This window comes from Lotus japonicus, chromosome 1 (genome assembly GCF_012489685.1).
Source record: "Lotus japonicus ecotype B-129 chromosome 1, LjGifu_v1.2".
Taxonomy (NCBI): Eukaryota; Viridiplantae; Streptophyta; class Magnoliopsida; order Fabales; family Fabaceae; genus Lotus; species Lotus japonicus.
This window is the reverse complement of record NC_080041.1, coordinates 118,298,372-118,324,451: the sequence shown is the minus strand read 5'-3', so window position 1 is coordinate 118,324,451 and position 26,080 is coordinate 118,298,372. Positions and strand designations below refer to the sequence as shown.

Here is a 26,080-nt window from a genome sequence, read left to right as displayed (position 1 = left end):
ATCCCAAAATTCTCAAATTAGATTCCCACTTCTGCTTTTTTCAGCTTCTTCTTCCTCGACTTTCTCTTCCTAACTACAAAGATTATTCTAAAACACCATAACAACGAGGCCTAATGTGGTAGGTTCTAGCTACCGTAGTGTTAGCTCAAAATTTTACCAAGAGGAAGTTATCGACGCTACCTCGCCAAAGGCAGGTTTCTCGACACAAGTCAAAATTGGCCAAAAAGAAGCAACCATGGAAAAATCTAAGTTAGATAGCAGCGAGGCATAGTCAAGGATCTCGACCGCAAAGGGAAAGTGCAACTAAGTGCGTAAAGCGGTTACAAAAGAAGTGGGCAGTTAAAAGCATGTGCCCTCATCCACGATGTGAAGAAAACAGTTAAGGGCGTGTGCCTTTATCCACGATGTAGGCCGCCCACGATGTTGGCAAGCGGTTGAAAGTGTCGGCCTTTCCCCACGATGTAAGAAGCTTCCAGAACAAGTGAAAGATCATGGAGCATGGCACCGGGTCTCAAGCCCACTAACCTACTTAGCAGAAGAAAAACTATCAAGGACGTGTGAAGCCACATAGTACTATAAATAGGAGAAGATCATTCAGAAAAAGGGTTCCCAACTTGACTCTAAAAAACTCATTAAAAAGCTCACATGTCCGCATCAAAGAGACTTCAAGAGCCTAACGTGATGATGGAGGAGTATGTTGTAGAACCAACAGTTTATGATTCCTACGTTTAATGCTTTGCAAGCTTGTGTATTTGAATCCAAATCGATTTCTATCACTTAGTGTAATTTTCACTTTTCAAGTTTCCCTTTTGTATTTTGCATGTTTGCTTCACTTTAATGAAATTCAAGTTTTAGTTCTTTGCAAGTTTACTCAATTGTTTGGATTGTCGAAAAAACTACTTTGCGCACAACACTTTGACAAGACGTTTTCTCAAAAGAACCCCTAACTTTAAATCTTTTTCAGTCAAGATTGGAGAATGTTTGTTTACCGAATATCACCGTAAACACGTGGCAACGAATCTGGCAATGGGAAGGTCCGTTTAAAATATGTGTTTTTCTCTGGCGTGTGCTTAATAAAGGTGTGTGGGTAAGTTTGCGGCGGTGGAGAGTAGGTATGTCACAAGATCCCCTGTGTCCTCTCCACCACGAAGAAGAAGAAACTGCGCAACACCTTTTCAGAGACTACAAATGTGTTCGTCCCATTTGGACCCAACTAGTTGTAGTGCATCAGCAACCCGAGTTCTTTGCGTCGGAGTTTCAGCCATGGCTGCTGGGGTATATCAGAGGTGGTACGTTGACCCTTTAGGTAGCGGTGTAATCTCGAATTTTGGTATCCTTCTCTAGGCTATTTGGACAACTCGTGCGAAGTACATCTTCGAGGGAGCAAATTTTACTTTGCAGCAAAGTTTGACCATTGTGCTGAGGTTGCAGCTCGATTACGTGCATTGTAGGGATGTTGTGCAATCTCCTACCTTACTTGGTCGTCAAGCTTACCATCAAATTCCAGTGGGATGGGCTCCTCGTCCCTCCGCTTGGGTTAAGTGCATCACATATGGTTCGGTAAGGGGCACTTATTAGTTTGCGGCGTGCGAATGAGTTTGTGGGGATATCAATGGGCGGTGGCTCTTTGGCTTCAGTCGCAATTTGGGGACTTCTAACGTGCTTTGGTCAGAGCTTTGGGGCATCTTCACCAAGCACCCCCTCGCGTAAGGCAAGGGGTTCTCCAAGATCATTGTGCAGAGTGACTTCATGACTGCAGTGCAACTGATGAATGAGGGTTATGATTTTTTTCACCCTTATGTCTTGTTAATCAGATTAGAGCCTGAAATGTTGTAAGCTTAGGAGTTTCTTTGTGTCCGCGTCCGGCGAGAAGCCAACCAAGTGGTAGAGTACTGCTTAGCAAATGTCGCATGATCTGGTCATAGGTACCCATGTTATGGAAAGTCCACCTCCTCGGTGTGCTCAAACCTGCTTCTGTTTAATTGTGTGAGAATTTCATTCCCACACTCTACCATTGTTTAGTTCTCTCTTGTTTCGGGTTTAGACCCTCTTATTGAAAAAATAAAATCTCTAAAGTCATGCAAGTAACATCATCTCACTACAAATATAACACAACAACAATTAATAAAAGAACCCTTAATCTCTAATTAATAAAGCTAGCAAATGAAAACCTTAACAGCAAGTTCGCGTATACCATAATTAAAATTTAATTATTATTGGATCCTGCCCAATTAGCCATATTCCCTTTTAAAATTAGCTCTATCACCTTACTCCACGCGTCTCGAATTTATCACGACCCCAATCTTCAACCTAGATTAATATTTACTTTCAATCAATATACATATATATTTTTTTTCATCGGAAGATACTTTCAATCAATATATAAATATAATTGAAATTATTATACACTAAACAGTTAATACATCGCATGACAGTGATTTTTTTAATAAGTATATAGTTAATACTTAATTGTTAATAAATTAGTACAAATTACCTTTCTCACGGTCGACACTGAAATTTTAGGACAACCCATATATTCTACGTTCTCTCTTATCAGGTCACTGTATGTTTAGACAAATATGTCACTTTATTTTTTTTGTCATTTTCCATTAAATTCCATACATGTTCTGGTCATTTTATAGAGAGACAAATTACTTAGAAACAAATACGCAACTCCTTCTGGGTGCCATTTCCATTACGCAAGTTTGAACAACAAATACTTAGAAACAGGATTAACCCAACCACAAACCAAATGGGACCAATGATTTTTTAAAACTATTTTACGTTTCTAATAATATTTTTTAAATATTTTGAAATAAAATTAGTTATCGTTTGTTAGTAGTTTTTAAAACGTTTTCTACTTTGAAAACTGAAAAAAAAAATTAAAAAAATTAAGCTGATTTTTTTTTCAGGAACGGGGTTTTCATCCTTTCGAGGGATGAGATTGATCTTTTGGACTACATGCATGTTCTATCCCCCAGCTCTTGTCATTTTAGAAGGAAAATAGAGATGGAAAGAAAGAACAATTTTATTAAAATGTGAACACCTTTTTCTTTGAGTGACTTTTAATCTTTTGCTACTGCTACATATATGATGGTAAAATGCAACGGTAGGAAAAATATCAGGACAATAAATAGTAGCAATTTTCTAATTAGCTTAATTGAGCACTAATTTATCAGCAGAATTATTCCCACAAATTGTGTTATTGGGTAATGGAATGTGTTTAATACTGTCCCGCAAGCAAACAAGGTTGAGGTTGGAGGCAGAGTTTGTCCTTAAAGTAACTGAGAGATACTTTTAATATGGGTTTTAGTGAAGAGATCAACGACGACTTGGTCGTTGGTAGAAATGTAATGTGCTTGACCTTACACTTGTCTTGTCTGGGCTGGTTTCGTCTACCGTGTGTCAGTTTCAAACTGACAAATTGACACACGGTGCTTCAGTTTCATATGTACCGTTGGATCCGTTGGATTTGATATTTTTAAATTTTAACGGTTCAGATAAATTAGCATCAAAACAATTCATTTGTTAATTATATTTTAATTTACAAAAACACCCTTCTTCTTCCCCAACCCACCCCCACCTTCTCCCCCAATCTTGACCATGATTCACGTTCTCTAGAGTGCAGACCCACCCCACCACCTTTCCTACTCCTCTCCCTCCCCACCCCCACCGCCCTCCTCCGCAGCTCACTCCTTCTCCCTTCCACATCCACTGACCCTCACCCCCACGCTGCCAAAAACGATGGAGGGGAATGGAGTTTCCCATGACCGCTGAGGTGTGGAGAAATCCAAGGAGGCCATCAAGGTTCAAGCAAATCGGAGCTACCCCACCAAAAACCAGATCCATAAACACAACAACTTCTACCCAAAGCCCCCCCACCAGAAACTCAGATCTGAAAAATTCAGCAACATGCAAACCCAGATTTGAGGCGAAGCCACAGTGCTGCAACGGCGAGGCTATGGTTCTTCAGCGGTGAGGCTACGGTGTTGCCGGTGGTAACAGATGGAGTAAAGGAAAAAAAAACTGGGATGAGGTTAAGAGAAAGGGGTAGGAGAAAAGATGGAAAACAAAGAGATAAGATGAAGAATAAATGTGGAGGAAATGCTCATTACAACCCAAAGTCCCAAAGCATTAAGCAAAAACGCAAATTAAGTTTGATTTCAGAAACAAAATGGAGTTTGATCACAAAGCATTGAAGAAGCGGTGGGGGTGTAGGAGCAAATGGTGGTGTTGGGACTGTGGAGATGATGAGGGAGAAAGACGGAATTTTATTAGAAATAGAGGATATTTTTGTCTTATTACTCTAAAGATGAAACTGAAGCACAAACTGACACACGGTAGACGCAGCCGTCTGGGCTTGTACTCGTTTGTTTGAGTTTTAGAGCAGTAATATAAATCCACACCTCATTTTTTTCTTCACTTCATTTTCACCTATTTTTATTTCTATCTCTCTCCTCTTATCATTTATCACATCTTAGACTTTTCTCTCTTACTTTTTCTTTTCTTCATATGTCTCTCTTCCTCCACCTCTTTCCACCTCATTTTAGAGGTGTGAAAGAATAATTATCCGTTTTAGAGGCCTTTTTGCCTGAGCTTGTACTCAACGTAACGTCATCAAGTGTTAGACTTTTGTTCTTAAGTCTTAGAAGACGCTCGGTGTTTATGTATCTAGGCTTGAACTCGGTAGAACATCATATCATCAGGTGTTAGACTTCAATTCTATTCTTGAGTCTCTGTACCGAACATAGAAATATTTTTTAGTAAAAAAAAGTTCAAGTTTTTTAGATTGTTTTCAACTCTTTTTCCTTTTCTACTTGAAAATCACGCCCATGCGAACATATCATAATAAACATGAACATAACAATGGATCCCAATTAAGAGTTAGAAAAGACAAAAAAGCAATGAGAAATGGTACCCTCACATTCAATACGTCTTCCAAGGAGCATTCGTTGGATGTCTTTTTGAATTACAGATCATAACCATCAGGACATGTCTGGATTGAGGGAAAATTTGATTGTACGTGCAGGTATCCACAAAGGCTCTTGATATCAATAAGAAAAATAGAGATGACAAGAATTTTATTAGACGTGAACACCTTTTCTGGCTTTTTTTTTCTTTTTTTTTTTCTCATTTGGAGGGCTTTTGTTTTATTTTTTTCTTATTCATTACAATCAGATACTGGCTACATATATGATAGTTCACTTTCAAAAAAAATACATATATGATAGTTAAATGCAACGGTAGGAATTAGGAAACATAACGATAGGGTAAACATTAAGACAATAAAATTGTGGCAATTTCCTAATTAGCTTGAGCACTAATTTTGTTTTCCTCATCAGCAGAATTATTCCCACAATTTGTGGTTATGGGTAGGTGGGTGTTTTAATAATTTTGGCTATCTTTCAAGGAAAAAAACTTGTTTGTTATGATATATTTTCAAAAATTGTTTTTAAAAACAATTTTTTTTTCCGACTTTGACCTGCTACTGTGTAAGGTAACCTGAGCTCCACCTTCAGAGAATGACTAAAACCAACATTTTCCTAAATGCAAAGATGAAAATTGGACTGAATGACAAACACAGGGACCAATTGTTATCATGTTTGGAAAAGAGGAATGGAAGGGAGATAACCCATTTCATGTTTGGTTCATGAGGAAAGGAAAGAGATTTTTAAAAGCATTACTTTAGTTGCCCGTATTTTAAAAGATTTTAAAGGTCATGAAGGATTGATATATTAATCTAATGAAATGCTCCCCTCCAATTTCCCCCACTCTTGAAGGGGTGGAAAATTTTAGTAATGAGGGGGTTTGGCCTCCTCTCCTCCTAAAAGCTAAATCAAACATGATAAGTTTAAGAAAACATCTTCAATTCCCTTCCACCAAAACTAAGTGTGTGTTTTACCATGCACAAAGGGAATACAAATTGTTACGTGCTATGAGTACTTGTGTTGCGTGTTACAAACTCTATGTTTGTTTGTGGGGTTTAGAAGGAAGGAAAAGAGAAGGATTATGAGATCTTTTGTGTTTGGATGGCAAGAAAATGAAGGAGGAGGAATTAATTTAAGTGGATCCTTCTCACATGAGTTTTCAACCCCATGAGCACACGGAAAAAGGAAAATCACTCATGATTTTTCCAAAATGACTATATTATCCCTTGTTAATTGACTAATCTTTTATTGGTATTGTTCGTTCAATATTCGGTACTTTTGATTTTTTTTAGTCCAATATGACATGGGATAAGGTCAAGTCAAGGGTTGATCAGAATGCAAGGCCTTAAGTATAATTTATTTTATTTATTATTCGGATTTTTTAGTATTTTAGTGTTTTTAAGTGATAAATAAAATTAATTTTTTTGACAATAATAAATAAAAATAAAAATATTTTCACACAAAGTAAGTATTTAAAATTAGTTGTTAAAATAATTTATGATGATAATTTTATCTCACATTTACAAACCAATATAATTATTTATAAAGAATAAAGAGTAAATTATAAAAATCTTAATTAGCAAAATTATCTTAAATATCATTGGTTCAGTGTTCCTCTGTACCCAAAAAAAAATGTATCATTGGTTCATAAGGGTGGAGTAAAACTACTCTTGAGTGATGATTTATACATGCAGACTCATTTGAAAAATAATATTGTTTTAAAATACATTAAGTTAAGATGCACTTAGAAAGATATATATACTATTTGTTGATATATATATAAAATTGGTAAAATAGTAATTATGTAAACATTATTTTTACATTTCCTTTTATTCTATCTTCTTTTTCTCTTACTGTTCAAAAAAATCTTCTTTTTCTCTTAATTAAAAGTTAAAACAACTTAAAAATTACTATTATTTTATATTCTTATCACTTATATTCTTTCCGCTTATTTTAATCCCTTCGATAAACAAAACAAAAGTGACAAAACATTAATCTCATTTGAAATGTACATAATGGGTAAAGAGATGACTAACATGACCCCACTTACTTTATTCAGTCTTCACAAATTGTGTGAAGAACGAAGAGAGTTAAGGAATATCCAATTTCATATACACTATATATCCTATAAATTCATTGTATATTAATAATCTAAATAAATAATATTATTGATAAATAAAATAATATATATTTACAATAACTGTCATCATAATATTTGATAGTAATTATTTAGTATAAAATGTATTTAAATGCAATTTATAAAAAATATAATTAGAATTTTTAGTATTTTTATATTTAGGATAACTACGTTAATTATTTTGCATACAAACACTATTGTAACAAAAGGAAAAGTATAACTCTCTACTCTCTCTTTCTATTCAAACTAATTAAGATGGGAGATTACTTACGACTCTTTTTCTCTCCACTTTCTTTCTTCTTTTTCTCATACTAAACAACCAAAAATTCTCATCAGTTACTCTCTTCTACGATCAAGCACAATTGCACAACAAAAGATCAGTGTCAGTACGTGTGTGTTGTCTTTTGTGCTTAGTGTGTGGACGTGAATGAAAATGAATAGATAGAAAAATAATTATATGTATGCCCCGCAATGTGTGTCAAGGGACTGATTGTATGATTTTTTTATTCCTATTTCTAATATATCTATCCCAGAATAATAAAAAAATCTAATTCATTTGGACAGGTTAAAAAAATACGATTGCAATTATATTTTGTATTTCATATTTAATTTTTTAGATTTTTGGGAAATTTTAGTTTTAATTTGCATTTGTAGTTATGTTTTAGAATTTGCAATTTTTTATATATTCCTAATATTTTCCTTTTTTTATACAGTCGAAAGATAAATTACATCCTCTATGAATTGAATTTGGACCTCCCACACTCAACCTATATGTCCCCTAGCTCTTACCACTTGAGCTATCATTTGGGGACATATTCCTAATATTTTCCCAGAATAATAGTAAAAATTGTAATTAGATTGTACGGCTTAAAAAATCTATGATTGAGATTTATTAAATTTAAAAGGCTTAATTACAACTTTAGTCCCTATGATTTACATAAACTACAATTTTAGTCTTTCGCCTAATTTACTTACAAGACTAATCCCTCACGTTCCTTCTCGTTTGCAACGTTAGTCCTTCCGTCTAGCTATTCATCTTTAATTACAAGATGGATAGTTATCATTTTCTGTTCTTTTATTATTATTATTAATTTGAATGCAATTTTTGAACTTTAAGGACCAAAGCTACACAACGTGTATAAGTAGGAGACCAAAAGTGCAGATAAACCATTTTTCTTGGTCACGTGAGAGGCATGTGCATTGCCAAATAAGTCTTCTCTGTTAATAATGAGACTAAAGGACTAACGTTGCAAACAGTAGGAAACGTGAGAGACTAGTCTGGTAATTAAATTAGGTAAATGACTAAAATCGTGGATTTTGTAAACGTTAGGGACTTAAGTTGCAATTAAGCCAATTTAAAATTTTATGTTTTCTATTTTCTATTTTGTACTTTTAGATTATTTTTAAATTTTAGTCTTGCACCAACACCAATGACCATTGATCTACTTCACCATCACCGATCGATCGCGCAACACCAAGGTCCCCGTGCACCGCTGTTCCATCGGCCTCCATGACTTCAATTTCTCTCTTGGTTTTTCTGTCTCTTAATCACCCCTATCTCTCTCTTTGAGTGGCTACTTTGTTTTGGCGGTGGGATATGTTGCTGTCTTAGAGAATTAGGGTTTAGGTTTCAAAGCATCTCATGGGAGCAGATGACTGGATGAGTGAAGAGGTTCAGTGCACGAAGAAGGGAAATGTAGAGTCAAGTTCCGAAATAAAAGTGCAGAAAGGATTAGGAAGTAGAAAAATATGTAGAAGCCACAAATCGATTGTTGAAGTGATGTATTTGTGGTCTTTTAGTTTGGGTTTTGAATTTATGTGGAGTTAAGTGTGGTAGTGGGTGGAAGGAGGAACATAAAGGGGGAAGAGGATGAGGGAGGAAGAGGAGTGTGAAAAGAAAAACTTAAAAAATATCTAGTTTTGTTTCGTTTTGTTGGGTTTTACGTTTAGGGACAGAGGAGGAAGAAAAAGATAAAGGTGGTTATAGGAGGGAGGAGGAAGAAGAAAAAGGTGATGAAAGAAGGAAGAGGAAGAGATTGAAAGGGGAAAAAAAGATGGAAATAAAATGTAATAACATGTGGATAAAAAAATTCTAAGTAGGATGGCACATAGAGTTGACCAAGTTTTTTTTTTTGAAATGGAGTTGACCAAGTTAAAATTGATGATATGTCATCAATTGGACCTACAGTAAACAAAAAAAATAAAAATTTGAAGGAATGATTGCTAAAAGGAATTTTTTATAGGGACCCAATTAGATTTTTCTTTAAATGTTAGGAACTAAAAACATATTTAAGCCTTTAATAAAAGATGGGTTTGTCTAAATTCCCCTGAGAAAACTTGAGTTAAATCACTCTAGTTGTATGTGGACCAATGGTATTTACGATTAATAGAAGTTCCAACCACTTATCTTAAATATTATTGTTCCACATAGGACTATAATGATTTACTCCAATTTTTTCCAATTCGCTATTAGAATTTACATAACTCCATAAAAGATAATTCATATTTAATAAATTATGAGTGTTACATCTAATTAGACACCGACAAGATTAAAATTGTCATGTGATTATGAAGATATATATTAAAAAATTGATGTTTTTATATGAAAACACAAGAATAAATCATAACTGTTATGTTTGAAATGCTTTCAAAAAAAAAGATTTTGCTCGAGGAGTAGGATTGTCAAGGGATCAACAGTGGCGGATTCGGGCCGGCGGTGTTGAGGTCGGCGATGGTAGTTCTGGGATTTTGAGTTTAGATGGTTATGACTCCGCTCTGATCTCGTTGTCCGGTAATTTGCTGGTCCGGCCGAATCAGCAGCGCAACTAATCTCTTGGGTGGATTTTTATGTTTTTGCTTTCTAGTCGTTGTCCTGACCTGTTTTGCGTCCCTCTTATGGTGGGATGGACTATAATTTTGTTAAGTTATGAGACTTTCACTGCTTCTTGGTCCCCGACAATTGCTCCTTCTCGTTTTATTCGTTTGATGCTTGATCTAACGAAAATCCTAGTTGATATTACTTGGGGTTTATCTTGCAATTTTTGCAAGTGTTTATTAAGTTCTGTGTCTCAATAGTTTTAACATGTGGATGCACAAAAACAATTTGATTTTAGGCTTTCTTATGTAATAGAGAAGAAGATTTTGCTCACTTTGTTTGTGTTATGAACCATTCACCTAACCATTCATCTAATATAAATTGAGCTGTGCTTTAAAAAAAAAAAAAAAAAAAAACACAAGGGACTCAAACCAAAACACCACGTGACTGAAAAGATATTTAGTAAATTATTTTTGTGTGAAAAAGAACAAACCAAAAGACACGTCGTCACGCACACAGATATACACTAGAGTACATGCAGCCCCAATTCCCGTCCCCGTCGTCCTATAAGCATTTTCAAATCTCCAACACCTCCTCCCGTCACGCACACAGATATACACTAGAGTACATGCAGCCCCAACACCTCCTGTTGTAACGCTTTTCTGATTCAAATCTCCTACAGCCACCACCACCTGCTACGCCATGGCCGCCGCCGGAGCCTGTCTCTTAACCGGCGCTAATTCCTCCCTGCTCTTCCGCCGGGAGCCATCGTCATCTGCCGGGAAATTGAAGTCGGTCCTATTCCAAAGCACGAATCCACGCTTCGCTGTGTCTGTCGACCGTGTCTCAGCGATGGCGGAGAAAGGAAGTCCGGCGGAGATGAAACGAGAAGAAAGAAGCAGCGGTGCGGCACAGAGTGAGAAAAACCGTTGGGAGGGGATGGAGGAAGAGGAGACGGAGAAGGTGAAGCAGCGGCGGAGCGGTTGGAAGGATTACTTTGAGCAAGCGAAGGAGTTGATCAAACCGGACGGTGGGCCACCGCGGTGGTTTTCGCCGTTGGAGTGTGGTTCGCGGCTGGACAACTCGCCTCTGCTGCTCTTCTTGCCAGGTCAGTCATTCTTACTGTTTTAATTAACAAAAAAATCAATATGTTAAAAGTTTTCGTTTATTTACTTATTAGGCAAAATTATTCAATTATATATGTTAAATTTTGTTTAAAATTTAAATTTAATAAATTTTCGTCATTACTTTTTTTCTTTTCATTTCTTTATTTACGGTAAAATGAAATTAGTCTTAAAAAATTATCGACAGTACGTCCGACTTTTTTAAGTATAATTATATATAATATTGAGAAACACTTCTTAACATGAGTACAGTAATGTAGTCGTGCACTACAATAAAACCTCCAAAAAAAAACCTCAATAAAACCACGCATACATTAAACATGAAAAACAATGATAGGGCCAACCAACATCATCATGATACAAAGAAAACTTAGCTAAACATTGAGTTACACAATTATTGACTTCCGTAATTCAATTTTTGAAAACTAAATCATTATTTTTTTAAATTCAAATATATTGATACAGAGGGAGGAGACCCTAAAGAAAAGAATAAAAGGAATAATAAAAGAAAAAATTCTCAAACGTCCACAAAAATACAGAATCTCCTAATCACCCTATAAAGAGAAATGAAAAAACCATCCTTTTTTTTCCTTCCTCTCTTTTATTTCCTATCTTTTATCTTGTCATAATCTATATCTCTCTTTTTGTCTCAATTGGATTGCTGGGTCAAAACTTTGCATCATTACGTTGACTAATTAGATAAAAAGGTATACTAAATTTCCAAATCTAATTAGTTGTTTACGTAAAATTCATTTACACTACAGTGTTGTCATTGGTTTATAGTCAATTTATGGAAAAAAATCTTAGATGATTATAAATTAAATTTATAATATTAATAGTTATTTACATTGAAAGTTTAATTTTGGCTTAATTACAATTTTAGTCTCTTTAATTATTTTTTTGATGGATTAGTCTCTTTAATTTTAACTATAGGTATTTCAATTTTTTTTTACTATAGGTGTTTTTTTTTTTCTTAAAACTGACTATAGGTGATCTTTGTCCCCTAAGAATTTTCTAAGCGGATTTAATCCCTATTGTTACAAATCAAATCCTCCTATTATTATTCTACTTAAGCTCTCATAATCTCCATTTTTTAAAGAAAAATCTTCAAAATTGAATCAATTTATCATTGTGGACGTTATTCTCATCAAAACTCGCTAAACAAAATTTTTAATTTCAATCAGAATTTAGAAAATCGCGATTGTTCACTTTTTTTTTGGTACATGATTTTTCACCTCTTTAAACCTTAATCTCATTTCCTCCAAAATCATTCAAAATTTAACAAAGTTTCACCGTGTTTTTTTCAAATATTTACTTGCATCGTATATTAAATGCATCGTAAATCCTAAAATATCTGACACTAAGTAAGATTTAATAATTTTATACATATAAAAATTAGATGGAGAAAATTTTAAAAGTATAAGCTAAACTAAGGGGGAAAAGGCCTCGTTTGAGAAACTAATTCATATTTTTTTTAAATAACTTATGAATAAACGCTTATGACCATAAACACTTAATTAAGTTGTTTTCTCAAACAGGGTCTATGCAATTGAACCTTTAATTTCATGTTTATAGAACTCTTTGACATTGAGGTACGTCCAATCTCATTAATAATTGCATGTTTTTTTCATTTTGATTAAATTTAAATTTTTCTCTCTTGCATGAATTTTTATTTTGAATCCAATACTAAAATAGATTATTGAAGAGTCAAATCCATAACATTTGCCTCCCCTACTTGATAGGGAACATTCCACATTCCCTATGAAAACTTTGGGTTATAATTAATTTATACATATCTTTTTCTTCAAATCTCATTTAAGGCATTTCATATTTTTATCTCTCTTCTTTTCTATTACATTATTTTTATTTTTTTGGTGCTTTTTCTATTACATTACTTATCATACATTTCTCTTTTTTTCTTTTTTTTCTTCCTATCTTCATAAAGTGTAGATCATTTTAGAGTGTCAATGAAAAACTTTATTCTAAAAACTCAGCAGCTAAAGAAATTAAGACGAAGCTAAAGTGTGAGCTACTTTATGTAGATTTTTATTTAGTTCTAAACAAGAAAACACAGTAAAAGAATACGACATGCCAGCACAGCTAAACAATCCGAGATAATCTCTTATATTAACAATCCGTGACCACAATATTAATTCCTTAGCTTTGGCATCCTCCCAGCACCAATTCCCTCCCTTTAATTTCATGCTGTCCAGGCTAAACAGGTTGTCTCACATCCAATGGAAACATATCCTTGGGAACGCAATGAATAAACTTGTGGTTTTGGGATTTTTGGTGATGGTGAGGTTGGGTGGTGGTAGACTGGTAGGTATCGCAAAGAGGAGATAAGGAGGGGAAAGGTGAGAGAGAGAGGGGGCTCACCCAAAAGGTGAATGAATCTCGCATGTGGGTGTGGCCCGAGAAGAAAAAAAGTCATGATACATTCATCATTCATGTCAAGCTTTTTTTACATCTCAATTTCAATATTTTTTCTTTTTCTTTTTATGTTTTTTCATATCACATTTTCACATTATTTATTATATCATTTATTTTCTCTCTTATTATTTTATGTCACAAAGTGTGGTAGAATTTAAGTGTGAAATATTTTTTTCTTGAGAAAAAGCGAAGAAGACGAAAGTGACGTGTGTTTTCTATTTGCACGTTGCTTTGTTTAATTTTTAATTTAATTATGTGTAATTTTAATATTGGTCGTGCTTAGAAAATAAGTGTTGGTTTCGTTTTTTTATAGGCAAATGTTAGTGATTAGTTGTTAGTAAGTTAGAAAATCCCTTCAAAATTCCCTTTCAGGATTCGAACCCTGGATCTTCCCCTCCCCAACCCTTATGTCCCTTAGCTCTTACCACTTGAGCTAACCCTCAGGGACAAGTGTTGGTTTCGTGCTCACCCAAAAATTACTTCAGAATTATAAGAGATCTGAATCAATTCAAAGTGCTTTCATTTTAGGGTTAATTGCATTTTTTGTCATTAACTTTACGCGAATGTGCAAACAGAGTCTAAAAACTTTATAAATCACAGTTATGGTCCTCCACGTTTATTATTGTTTGCAGTTTTGGCTCTGCTATCTATATTATTTCAAAAAACTCACGTTTTTTTATAAGATGTGTCAAAATTTTAATGTGTTCATGTGAGTTGGATAGTGATGTTGCATTCATTGACTCCATATCCCCAAACTCGGAACATCTTCATCATTAGCTTCATCGCCTTCATCTTCATCTTTACCATCTTCGTTATCTTCTATAAGGAATAAAAAACAACAACAAATCCACAACCCACCCCCCTCTCCCAACCTTCTTCAATCTCCAATTTTAGATCCATATATAATCAGTGAGAGAGGAAAAGTCAGAAACACAAAACTCGAAGCTTTATCAGAACCCCAAAAGGATAATTAAGCAATCCATCCTAAAGCCAAGTCCTCCCTTATCCCTTCCTATCTTCATATAAAACCACCTACAACTTCAAGCAGAATACAATCCATAACCCAAAAGAGTAAATAACTCAAGTACCCACAAGAATAAACAACCTTGAAACCCACAAAAAAAAATCAACTGAGACCAACTTTCAACTCTAAGAAAATCCCACGATCTCGCATCATTAGATTCACACTATCGTCACAACCAACCTTAAGTGTCGATCCACCATAACCACCACTGTCGGGACCAAAAACCTCGAGCTTTCGCTCACACAAAAAAAGGAAAATATTGAAGGGGATCAAGTTTGTGGGATGATTTTGATTTGGGTTGGAGGAGTTTTGTTTCGTGTAGTAATTTTTGGGAGGAAGAATTTGAATTTGCTTCACTTGGCTTATATGAGGATGATGAGAAAATGAAGGTGAAGATGGAGAATACGAAGATGTTTGGAAGATGATGATGAATGGGATGAAGGTGGAGAAATTGTTCAGGGTAAGGAAGAATCAAAGTCAACATTACCATATCTAACTCATGGACCAAGATCTTCTCCGACTCCTGGAGGGTCCAACTATTGTAATATTTAAAAATAAATTAAGTTTTGATTTGAATCAATCTCAACCACTTGATATCCAAATTAATGGTTTAAAAGTTGCTGGTTGGATGTCGTAGGGAGATAGGAGGGAGAGGATCCAGATTCTCCAACTCACTCTAACACATTACAAATTTGATACATCATAAAATATGTTAGTTTTTTTTTTTTGCAGAATATAGACGGTTGGAGCAAAATTGTCAATAACAATTACATGTGAGATCATAATTGTGATTTATAAAATTTAGAGATTTCGTGTAAAGTGAGAGACCAGAAATTCAATTTAACCTTTACTTTATTTAGCTCTCAATCCAAACTAGTCGTATGTCATTTTATATATAACACCAGAGTTATGATATGTTCACAACTCACTTTCTCTTTCATTTTTTTTTACCTAATTTCTCTTTTTATCTCTCTTTTCTCTTTCTATCATATCATTAATCATTCTCTCAATTATCTCTCTCCGTCTATCCCTCCATCAAATGTATATAGGAGGAAGAGCATGAGTTTTTTTTTAATAACACTAACCAAACTTGTTAAACTTCATAACTAGAAGATGGCCCTTGTATTCACTTTGATTTTAGACTTATTCAAACCTCATTTTATCTTTCAACTCATTTTACTCACTTTTTTCCATTTTTTTTACCTTCCCCTTAGATTCCTATTATATGAATCACATTTCTCTCTCTTTCTCTCTCATGACAGTTTGGTTGCTTAAACTTAACCAACTGTTGCTTATTCTCTTTCTTCTTCCTTTTTGACTAAAAATTTATTGTTCCGTACTAAGGCCTACTTGAGGGAATAAAATAATATTCTAGTAAGCCCTAGAAGAGCATAAAATGATAGAGGATGTAAAATAAAGAAATTCTCTCATTAATGATAAAAAAAGTGTCTAGTACAATGATGGACCCCCTTTTATAGTGGATGGTGTCCTTATCTAGAAGATTCTACCTCACAAATGAGGCACACATCCCAACGTAAATAAGATAAGATTGGCCCAGGTCCATTTATCGGGCGAGCGTCTGTTCGCTGCCATGATGGTCGCCTTGCCTTATTTAGAGCCTTAGTCGTTTCTCTTTCTAACGCTTGGGCAGGCATAAGCTTGTGAGAAGCTCGCCCATTCCATTTATATTTTCTCTTTTATTCATTAATTTGAATAGTGTCATAACCTTAAAATAATATAAATATACGAGATATAATGAGACCCAACCAAAATTAAAATAAGTCACTGTGATTGGAGAGAATTCTGATTGAGTTACTTAAATCTTATGTAGCAATATGAGGCCATCTTGAATAGTCTTTAAGCAAAACAACTAACAACCATTCATCATTGAATATGTATGTTTTAAATTTTAGCGTGAACAAAACTTTATTGATTCCGTTTACGGTTCACACGATGACATAACTCCTTTCACCGTTCACACAGGGGCATAACAGCAAAAACGAAATTATGAAGCAATGTTGCAGCACTTGTGCCAGACTAATAGTGAAGTGGCATGGATGATGGGACGGTGAAGAAGGGGAGCTGCGTGGGTGGGTAGTGTGTGCGGTTGGGGAAGCGCCGTCCAACACCCTCCATGCCGCGACGGTGGTCACTGGCAGCGGAAGCTTCCGATGAACATGCAACAAACAATACCCTTAATCCATCACTCCTCATCATCGGAATGCCACGCCAATCTCCGTAAGTACCTTTCCAACACCACGAAACTCCCTAAAATGCTTTCTCCATGGGGTCTTCAATGGAGCAATTTCGACGAAAACGTTAGACGAACCATTAAGCCGTAGGAGCTAGCCAATGAGTTTTTTTCCATACACAAGAGTTTAGATTCAAACCTCCAACTACTTGTTCAAGGAATGAAAGTGTTGAACTACTACGCCACACCAGTTGGCTAGACTAAAAACATATAACATTACTAGTATGGTAAAAAATAAGTGAAGTTTGAAATCTTGACACTCAAATCCCATTTAAACCTTATGAAAGAAACACAAGTATCTACACTTACACAATTCTGATCGAGCCGAGAACATCCATAGTCTAATTGAGCTAATTTTTCTAGTTGGTTTTTTCCATATACAAGAGTTGAACTTGAGAGACAATCAAACATGACAACTTGAACCTAGAGTTTTATGCTGTTGCGGTTGCGGTCGCGTTACAAATTGCGAACAAATGCAGGTTGATGTGGGTAGCCGAAAATCCTTTAACTTGCGGTTGAGGGACCGCAATTTGAAACCTTGCTTAAATTAACCACCCATTGGTGAAATAACAGCAGCTTTAATCTAAAGAAAATGTTGCAAAGCTTTTTAAAGTCTTTATATCTATGTGCTTTCTACTCTATAGACTATACTTAAGCTCAAGCTCCAGTTGAATTGTTTTATTATCTTAGGGTGTGTTTGGATTCAAGTTGAGATTAACTTGAAAGCACATTCAAGCTAACAGAAGTGAAGAGTTTCTTACTTACTTTCATGTTTGCTCCCTTGGAACTAGTGTTTTTCCGTTGAAAATATCTCATAGAATGTATGAATTAAAAACCAAACACACTTAATCTAGTATACTGCTGAAGTTTAGCTTCTAAACCATTTGCCTCTGGAGTACATGAATAATAAGAAATTAAGAATTATTGAATATCTGTTCTTTGTCTTTGTATAAAGCAACAGGGTAACTCATAAATTGATTTTGTATACATTACTTGCATTCCAAATTTTACAGGGATTGATGGCGTCGGACTTGGACTTATTTTACATCATCAGAAACTGGGAAGGTTAGTGTTCATAAATTGTTGAGGCCTAAGTGTTGTCACATAATTGTTATTTTAGGAATGTACCTTCTAGTCGGCTAGCTGAATTTGTAGCAAATGTTTCTATGAACTGGATGTCAGTATTATATAATTACCAAGTTACATGTAAAAAATACTCTCTTATCTTTATTTGAATGAAGGATTTTTGATATATGGTGCTTGCATATTCCAGTTGCAGATCGGACACCATTTACAGGTTCTTCCCTTTCCATGTAGGCCTGTATCTCATTATATTTAGTGCTCATATTGAACTACCTGATACTAAGCATTAGCTCATGTTGTTTGTTTTTGCTCCACTTCTAGATATGCATCTTCAGAAAAATGATATAAAATGGTTAAAATAAATTTATTGTGTTGAACATCAGAACATGGGATCAATAGTTTGTCTTCCTTACATTTTCAGAAAACTGATGTTGTTTTTCATTGGTGCGCCGTATGTTTCCCTGTTGCAGACCTTGTAAAATTAGTTGAGAGGACTGTTAAGTCAGAAAACCAACGTTCGCCAAATAGACCCATATATCTTGTTGGAGAATCTTTGGGAGGATGCCTTGCATTGGCTGTTGCAGCCCTTAACCCTGACATTGATCTTGCACTAATTTTGGCGAACCCAGGTAATTTTTAGTAATGTAGATAAGACGTATTCTCTATGATTTTATTGTTCAAGATAGTTAAATTTAGACAATTAAGAACCATAAACCTGACAGAAAATGAGAGTTGAAAATCAGAGAATCTGCAATAGCTATAGTGCAGTATTGGCTGTTGTATGTATACACCAATCTGTAAAATTTGACAATCAGTGTTCTGACTTCTGATAAAGGAGAGCTGTGAGTGTTGGAGTCATCTATATGTGAGTAAGTGGATGCAAGTCAATGTTGAAGAAATAAGTCAAAGTGTCAAACACTGAGTACAAATTAAAATGTAGCACATAATTGGCTTGGCCTTGACTTGGGAGTTCAGAGTTTAGATCATGTTGGTGTTAACCGTGTCATCCTTCTCATGTTCCCCAATGATGAAGATTTGGCATGGCAAGTCTGATATCAGATATGGCTTATGAATATGTTGGGGGTTAATGCTTTCAGAATGTTGACATTCATTGACAATGGTGTAGTGAACATGTGTTCCTTAGCTTGAGTTTTGAGTGAAAGTTCATAAACAGTATTCAAGTTTATTTTCTGTAATAGAACATTAGTTAAAGATGCACAAATATCTGATCTTATCTTCGCCGCCAAATTTGGCAGCTACTTCATTCAGCAGGTCACAATTGCAACTTCTTACACCATTATTGGAAGCTTTTCCTGTCCCACTCTCTCCTGGCCTGCCTAACATTCTCAGTTTGACAGAAGGTTTGTTTATCTTGCTTTGAAGGTTACCTTTTTATGTAAGCTTTTTTCTCAAGATCCATATCAGGTTTGTGTGGCTCTAATGTCCATCTTAGGATCTCTTCATATTTTGTAGATTGTCAATTTAAAGACAGATTATTCCTTTTATTTCCCTTCCCTTTGTAACTTTTTTTATATCCTTCAGGAAGATTTGTTTCCTGTAATTTAGATCTATTATAAGCAAGTGCATACAGGACTATATAATACAAATTCCTGAGTACAATTGTATTTTGGGAAAATAATACCTAAAACCTTTTTTCATTGAAGTTGAGAGGAGAGCTTCAAATTTAAGAAACACTACTGCTATAAATCAACCTTAGTAGTATCCAGGTCATGGACCAAATTCTACAATATCTTAAAACCACATTTGGAAAAGATTGCTGTTTATAAAAGTTGATTTTTTTTTCTATGAAAGTGAACACATGTATATTATGCAGATTCGATTATATATAGAAAATCAATATTTGGTCATTGTATAGATGTTCGGGGGGGGGGGGGATCTAGTAAAATGGAGGAGTAAGACATAAAACATTATTACTTGATCAAGTGCAGAGGATGAGTTTCAAATTATGTCATAAAGAGTTTGTGAGTTGTTATGGATGAAAATCATATTAGACATTTTGGTGCACTTGGAAAGAGTATGTAATTCCTACGAAACCATTGTGTGACCACAATCAAACCATTACCTTTGCTTATAATTTGATTCAGTATAATCAAACAAAAGGCATTGAGATAGACAGACACTTTACTATGGGAAAATTGGGGTAGTGGATTGATAGCCACAAAATATGTTCTTTTGGGATATTAGTTCGCAGATATATTAACTAAAGATTATTCACAATAGGTCCCTTACCTAATTCTGATAAATGGTAACTGGTATTGAAAAGGGACTGCTCTTGAAACACATAAGTCATGGCCTGGTGCTGGAAAGGCTCCACTTTTAGTTGTTTATAATTAGAACGTGGGAGGCCTAACTCCACCCCAAAAGCAAGCTTGAGAGGTGATGATTTCCTTTCCATGTATAAGTGCTATATTGGCCATTCTCTAGTCAATGTGGGACTTCTCAATATTTGTATTACTACTAGACACTTGTCTCAGTAATGAGCAACTTTAGCTTAGGCAATTGTAGGTTTCTAGTTGTTTCAATTTTCGATTCTTCAAATATAGGCATATACTGCATTATGTTAGTGAGAAATGTCAATGACTGGATTCACATATAATTTCATATTATTCCGATGTATCCCTGCTTTCATGGCATTTATGGACTATGGTTTATGTCTTATGAGGTTGTTGTGGTCATGTGGATATAATTTTCTTCCCCATATAAATGTTGCGTGCCTTTGCTGGTGTTTGTTTTTGATTCTTTTTGTCATTTTTCCCTAACTGCATTCGATTCATTATACAATGTTTGCGAGTAGTTAAACTACATTTCCTTGGATTTCTTACTTTTGCAAATATTAAATTGCATATTCATGAATCCAGTTTTTATGCTGAATTTTATACTAACATTTCCTTTAACGCTTAATAAGTTTCAGGTGAAGTTCATTTATCATAGATTAAAAACCTATGTTCCGTCTTTATCTTTTACCAAAGACAATGGTACCTTTCTCTATTTATGCCTTCAACTTTTCTTGTTACATTAGGTGACCCTCTGAGGATGGTGTTGGATAATGTGGTGAAAGGACTTCCTATACAAAGTACAGCTAGAGAGATAGTTGAAGATTTTACTACCCTATCATCATCTCTTCATGTAAGGTTCAGTTACTGTTTTGGTTCAAAACATGAAGAAATTCCAATTGAAAGAAGCAGTATCTGACTTTTTCTTTATGCTTTGAATATGGGAAGCATTTCTTATGAGTATTAATGACAATGCATAAATCATATTCCAGAAGATATCTAAATTCAAAATGGGATAGCTTATTTTCTTTTCTTTATTTAACAAACTTCGTATGAATGGAATATGCTGGAGAGCATGAATGGACATGACTGCAGACTCTTTACTCTGGCTTGTTGGTGCTCAGCTTAAGCTATCCCTTCATTTACTTTCAATATTTAAAATCTAATTTTGATTGTATTCTCAGGTTCTTGCTGACATATTACCAAAAGAAACACTTCTGTGGAAACTAAAGATGCTGAAGACAGCTTCTGGCTATGCCCAAGCACGTCTTTATGCAGTAAAAGCTCAGACTTTGATACTTTGCAGGTTCATGCTCCTTGACATCATACATCGTACTTCTCATCTTGTCCACTTAGAAGAACTGCTTTAACAAAAATGAAAATAGAGAGTGTGCTAACAACCAATTTTTTTTAACTTCTAAACCATGACCCTCATAATGGAAACAACCGGAGCTTTTCTGAAATTGCTACATTTCTAGTTAATCCTCATTGTGAGTATTCTGTTTACAGGAGAGTATCATGACCTGTTACCCAGTTACTTAAAAATAACTACGAGTTAAATTTTCCAATATCATCTGATAACAAGATTACAACATGATGAACCTAGTGAGATTTTCCATTTCTAATGGGAGTTCCTTTTTATCTAATTTGTGCATTAACTTCATTTGAATATTAAATTTATGGGTTGGATTGTAAATTAATCCCACCTAATATCACATATAAACTGCAGATTTTCCTTTAGAAGTGTATGATTCTTTGTGCAAATGAAACTAAGCTTTGTTATTTGTCCTTTTAGTGGAAATGATCAGTTACTACCCAGTCAAGAGGAAGGTGAAAGACTATTTCAGTTACTGCCTAGTTGCAAGCTTCGTAAATTTGATAACAGTGGTCATTTCCTATTCCTGGTATTAGTTTCTCCATTTCAATTTTTCGGCATAATGCATATCCATGTGTCTATTTTCAACATCATGATCCTCCTCATCTGATAGGAGAAAGGTTATTACGTTGGAACTTCTAATAGATCCTTGTGTTCGATCTGTTCACTGCTTGCAGGAAGGTAGTGTTGACCTGGTAACGATTATCAAGGGCACTTCTTACTACCGCCGTGGCAAGTATCATGACTATGTATCAGACTTTATACCGCCAACACCTGATGAAGCCAAAAAAACAATTGAAGCATACAGGTACATATAACAGGATAACTTTGATTATGTAACCCATTCATACAAAACCCGAGAGTTAATATGAGCTCAACCTACAGCTTACGATGACTAGTTGCATGATAAGTTGATGTCTTCATGTCTATATATCTGTCAATTTATCTTTGTTCATTATGATTGATTGAGTTGTAGTATAATCAAACTATTTTTAACTTTGCAACCTTTCATTTCTGATGATTCCAGTTTGATTAACGATGTTACAAGTGCTGTAATGCTTTCAACTTTGGAGGATGGAACCATTGTCAAAGGCCTTGCTGGAATTCCTTCAGAGGGGCCTGTTTTGTTTGTTGGGTACCACATGTTGCTGGGATTGGATTTAGCTCCCTTGATTTCTCGAATCTTTACCGAAAGAAATATCCTTGTTCGAGGCGTGGCACATCCCTTGTTTTTTGAGAGAAGGAAAAATGGTAAGCTGCCAGATCCATCTTCTTTTGACTCAATGAGAGTCATGGGTGCTTTTCCTGTAGCAGGAACTACCCTCTTCAAGCTTTTATCTACCAAGTCTCATGTCCTATTATATCCTGGAGGGGTGCGTGAGGCTTTTCATAGGAAGGTAAATCCCAATAAGTAAACACTCTATTGCAAGTGAGTTTCATCTTTCTCATGAAATTTTGAATTTGCTCATTTGAATCCTTTTAAGGTCACTGACCAGAATGTCATCATCTGGGTTAAGAATTTCAGAAACAGCATGTGAAACTTATATGGGTTGCAATCGGTTATTTAATTTGAGGGAGAAGATAAAAACAACAGCAAAAACAGCCTTATCCCATTAAGTAAGGCGGCTATATGGATCACACTACGCCATTGAGCTCGTCTGGGTGGTATAGTTTGTTATCGTGGTAGACTCACACACTAGAGGTCCTTGGTTCGGACCCGGGCTAAGACATTTTAAACTTTGCCTATGCTTCCATAGCTGGTCCCAAGCTCGGTTAAAGGAGGAGGGTTGTGTTAGACCTTTGGAAGCAAACATAAAACTTGTCAGTATCTTTAATATAGGGTAAAATAAAAAAGAAATATCACTATAAATGCCGTAGGTCTTTCATATGCTGTCGAACAAGATTGTTTGACTGAGAATTTATGTAGTACATCAAAATTATCATGCTGATCTTTTTTAGATTTGTTGTAAAAAATGCTTGACATCCAATTTCGTGAATGCCGAGCAAACATGACTCACTTTTTGGTGAGTTAGGTAAAGTGCAACCTGGCTCACAGGCTCCAACTCATTTTGACAGCTCTACAAATCAATGCCCCATTTTCTTGTCTATTGTTTGGTCTCTAATGCATCTGGCCTATGAATACAAAGAGGTCTGGAGTGGAACACCGAGTGCAGGTAGACATATAAGATGTTGGGGCATCTTTCTGGTTTCAAAAAATGGTCGGCATTGGAAAATGAAAGCAAACGGTTTCCATATTGCATCATTCTCTCATTTAATATTGGAATTGTTATGCTTGGTTATTCCCTGTGTCTCTGTCTCTATACCTATGCTCTGAAATATACCAGGCTCTTTGAAAATCTTATCCCTGATTATAATTTCAGGGTGAAGAATACAAGTTATTCTGGCCTGAACAATCCGAATTTGTCAGGATGGCAGCTAGATTTGGAGCCAAAATTGTACCATTTGGTACAGTTGGAGAAGATGATCTTGGCCAAGTAAGTTTTGGTCTTTACTGAGCCAATTCTTTTCCTTCACAAAGTTATTCTGGCTTAAAAAGGTTTTTATAGAAGCTAAAGCGACACAATTTTTATGGAAAGCATAATGCTACCAGATCTTCATACTTACAAACTTTTATCTGTGAACTTTAGGATTTAATTTTGGTTTGGTTTTAGTATAACACTTATTTATACTGTCATCCAATCATGTGTTATTGCATCATTGAAATATTCTGACTTTTCAGGTAGTTGTCAGCATAGTCAACTCAAGGTATTCAAATGATGTCATAGCACATTATTAGAATTTTCTTTTAACATTTATATCAGATAAAAAATAAGCTTAGTCACTTTGTGCTTGTGTGTATGCATTAGAGTGTGGGCAATTTAGGAAGGCTTTGCAAATTGCAATTAGCAGGACCACATATGTTAGCCTGTTTTTCATTATTGAGTTGTCCTGAATATTTAGAACTTATGAGTTATGACTTATGACTAAGGACGTTAAGATATTAGCTACGGCTCTGACAGAAAACACTCTTGATGTATGGAATTGTTCATCTATGAAATTTCATTTTCTGATGATCTGTGGATGTCATGAACCTGTATTTAAATATCATAATTCATAACTCACCATATCACATTGATCTTTTCAGGTAGTTATTGATTATGATGACTTGGTGAAGATTCCTTACTTTAGGTCTGAAATAGAAAGTCTTACAAATGAGGCTGCGCAGTTGAGGTATCTGAATTTGCTTTTGTTGATTCATACCAAACTCTGAAGCCTAAATTTTATAATTCACATTTTGATTTTACTTCTTTTCCATGTGTTGTATAGGTTATATATACATATGCATTATTTTTTATCTCTATATTCTGACATCCAGGACTGAAGCTAGTGGTGAGGTGGCAAATCAGCAAATTCATTTGCCTGTAATTAGGCCTAAAGTTCCGGGCCGGTTCTACTATTATTTTGGAAAACCATTTGAAACAGAAGGTATGCCCAATGCTTATTTCACAGTTCAGAGCCATGAAATGTGATGGTAAAAATGATGGGAGGGGTGAAATGTGATGGAAGGGAAAGAAGTGTTATTATGTTCCTCTGTTTTGTTTTGCTAAATGAGGATGGGATGAGATGAAATGGAAGATGATGGAATCTATTCCATCACATTCAATTATTTACCATCAATGGAGTGGTAAAATTGTTTCATCCCATCATAAAATATCTAAACAGTGGATTTATTTAGTTCCATCGCAATCCATTATGCTCCATTATATTTCTCTCTGTTCTGTTTTATTCCATTCGATTTTATTCCATCAATCCATAACTTAAAGTTTACTGATATATTGTTTGACAGGAAGGAAACAGGAACTTAGGGACAAGGAAAAATGCCAAGAATTATACTTAGAAGTGAAATCTGAGGTTGAGAGATGTATTGCTTATTTAAAGGATAAACGCGAAAGCGATCCCTACAGAAGTATACTGTCACGGCTGTTATACAGGGCCACGAATGGTTTTGCGTCTGAGGTTCCAACATTTGAAATTTGATTATTCAGCACAAAGAAATGGTCATTTTCTAGAAATTTGATTATTCAGCACAAAGAAATGGTAATTTTCTAATGCATCCATAAGTTCTATATATTCAAGTTAGTAGTCATTTTAGTTTTTAAAATATTAATAGTCGATCATACTAGTTCTTAAAAGCCAAAATTGTTTTTGTGATCCAAGATTATTCTGTCTGTTAAATCAGACTCATTGTTAACTAGCATTAGCTAACATCGACTGAAGCACTCATGTGTCATGTAGGACACAAATGAAGCAAAGCTTTCATAATTCCATCAGACATCTCAATGTTGTCGTTTATGGGAAGGTCAGAGAAGCCAATTTCATTCTCTTGATCCATCTTGTTAATCATCATCGTCATTAGTTTATTACAACTATTATGAGCATTCTCAGTGGCAATAGTGGAGAGTTATGAGTTGTTACAGTTTTTATGAGTATTTACTTATTTTCATATTAATAATTTTTTTTTGCCAAAATAGAACTGTTATCACTTTCCTGTTATGATTTTCTTGTATTTAAGGGATGTTAGTATGAATGAAATAGTATGAGTTTCACCTATATGT

General features: G+C 34.9%; 1 protein-coding gene across 3 annotated transcripts; it reads left to right on the top strand.

The window, feature by feature from the left end:
- The first annotated feature begins 10,205 nt into the window (after positions 1-10,205).
- Positions 10,206-25,537, top strand: LOC130729754 (phytyl ester synthase 2, chloroplastic-like). 3 transcript variants are annotated; one of them, XM_057581589.1, is made up of 16 exons: positions 10,856-10,988; positions 12,543-12,596; positions 16,445-16,699; positions 17,726-17,777; positions 17,954-18,009; positions 18,266-18,424; positions 19,052-19,156; positions 20,836-20,942; positions 21,274-21,395; positions 21,885-21,993; positions 22,142-22,272; positions 22,492-22,861; positions 23,846-23,959; positions 24,610-24,695; positions 24,841-24,950; positions 25,312-25,537. In XM_057581589.1, exons 3-16 carry the CDS (start codon positions 16,633-16,635, stop codon positions 25,500-25,502), a joined length of 1,779 nt encoding a protein of 592 aa, XP_057437572.1. In that variant the 5' UTR covers positions 10,856-10,988; positions 12,543-12,596; positions 16,445-16,632; the 3' UTR covers positions 25,503-25,537. The 3 variants fall into 3 exon arrangements, with proteins under 3 accessions (XP_057437571.1, XP_057437573.1, XP_057437572.1); XM_057581590.1 differs by lacking the exon at positions 12,543-12,596 and having other exon boundaries at positions 10,853-10,988; XM_057581588.1 differs by lacking the exons at positions 12,543-12,596; positions 16,445-16,699 and having other exon boundaries at positions 10,206-10,988.
- The last annotated feature ends 543 nt before the right edge of the window (positions 25,538-26,080 follow it).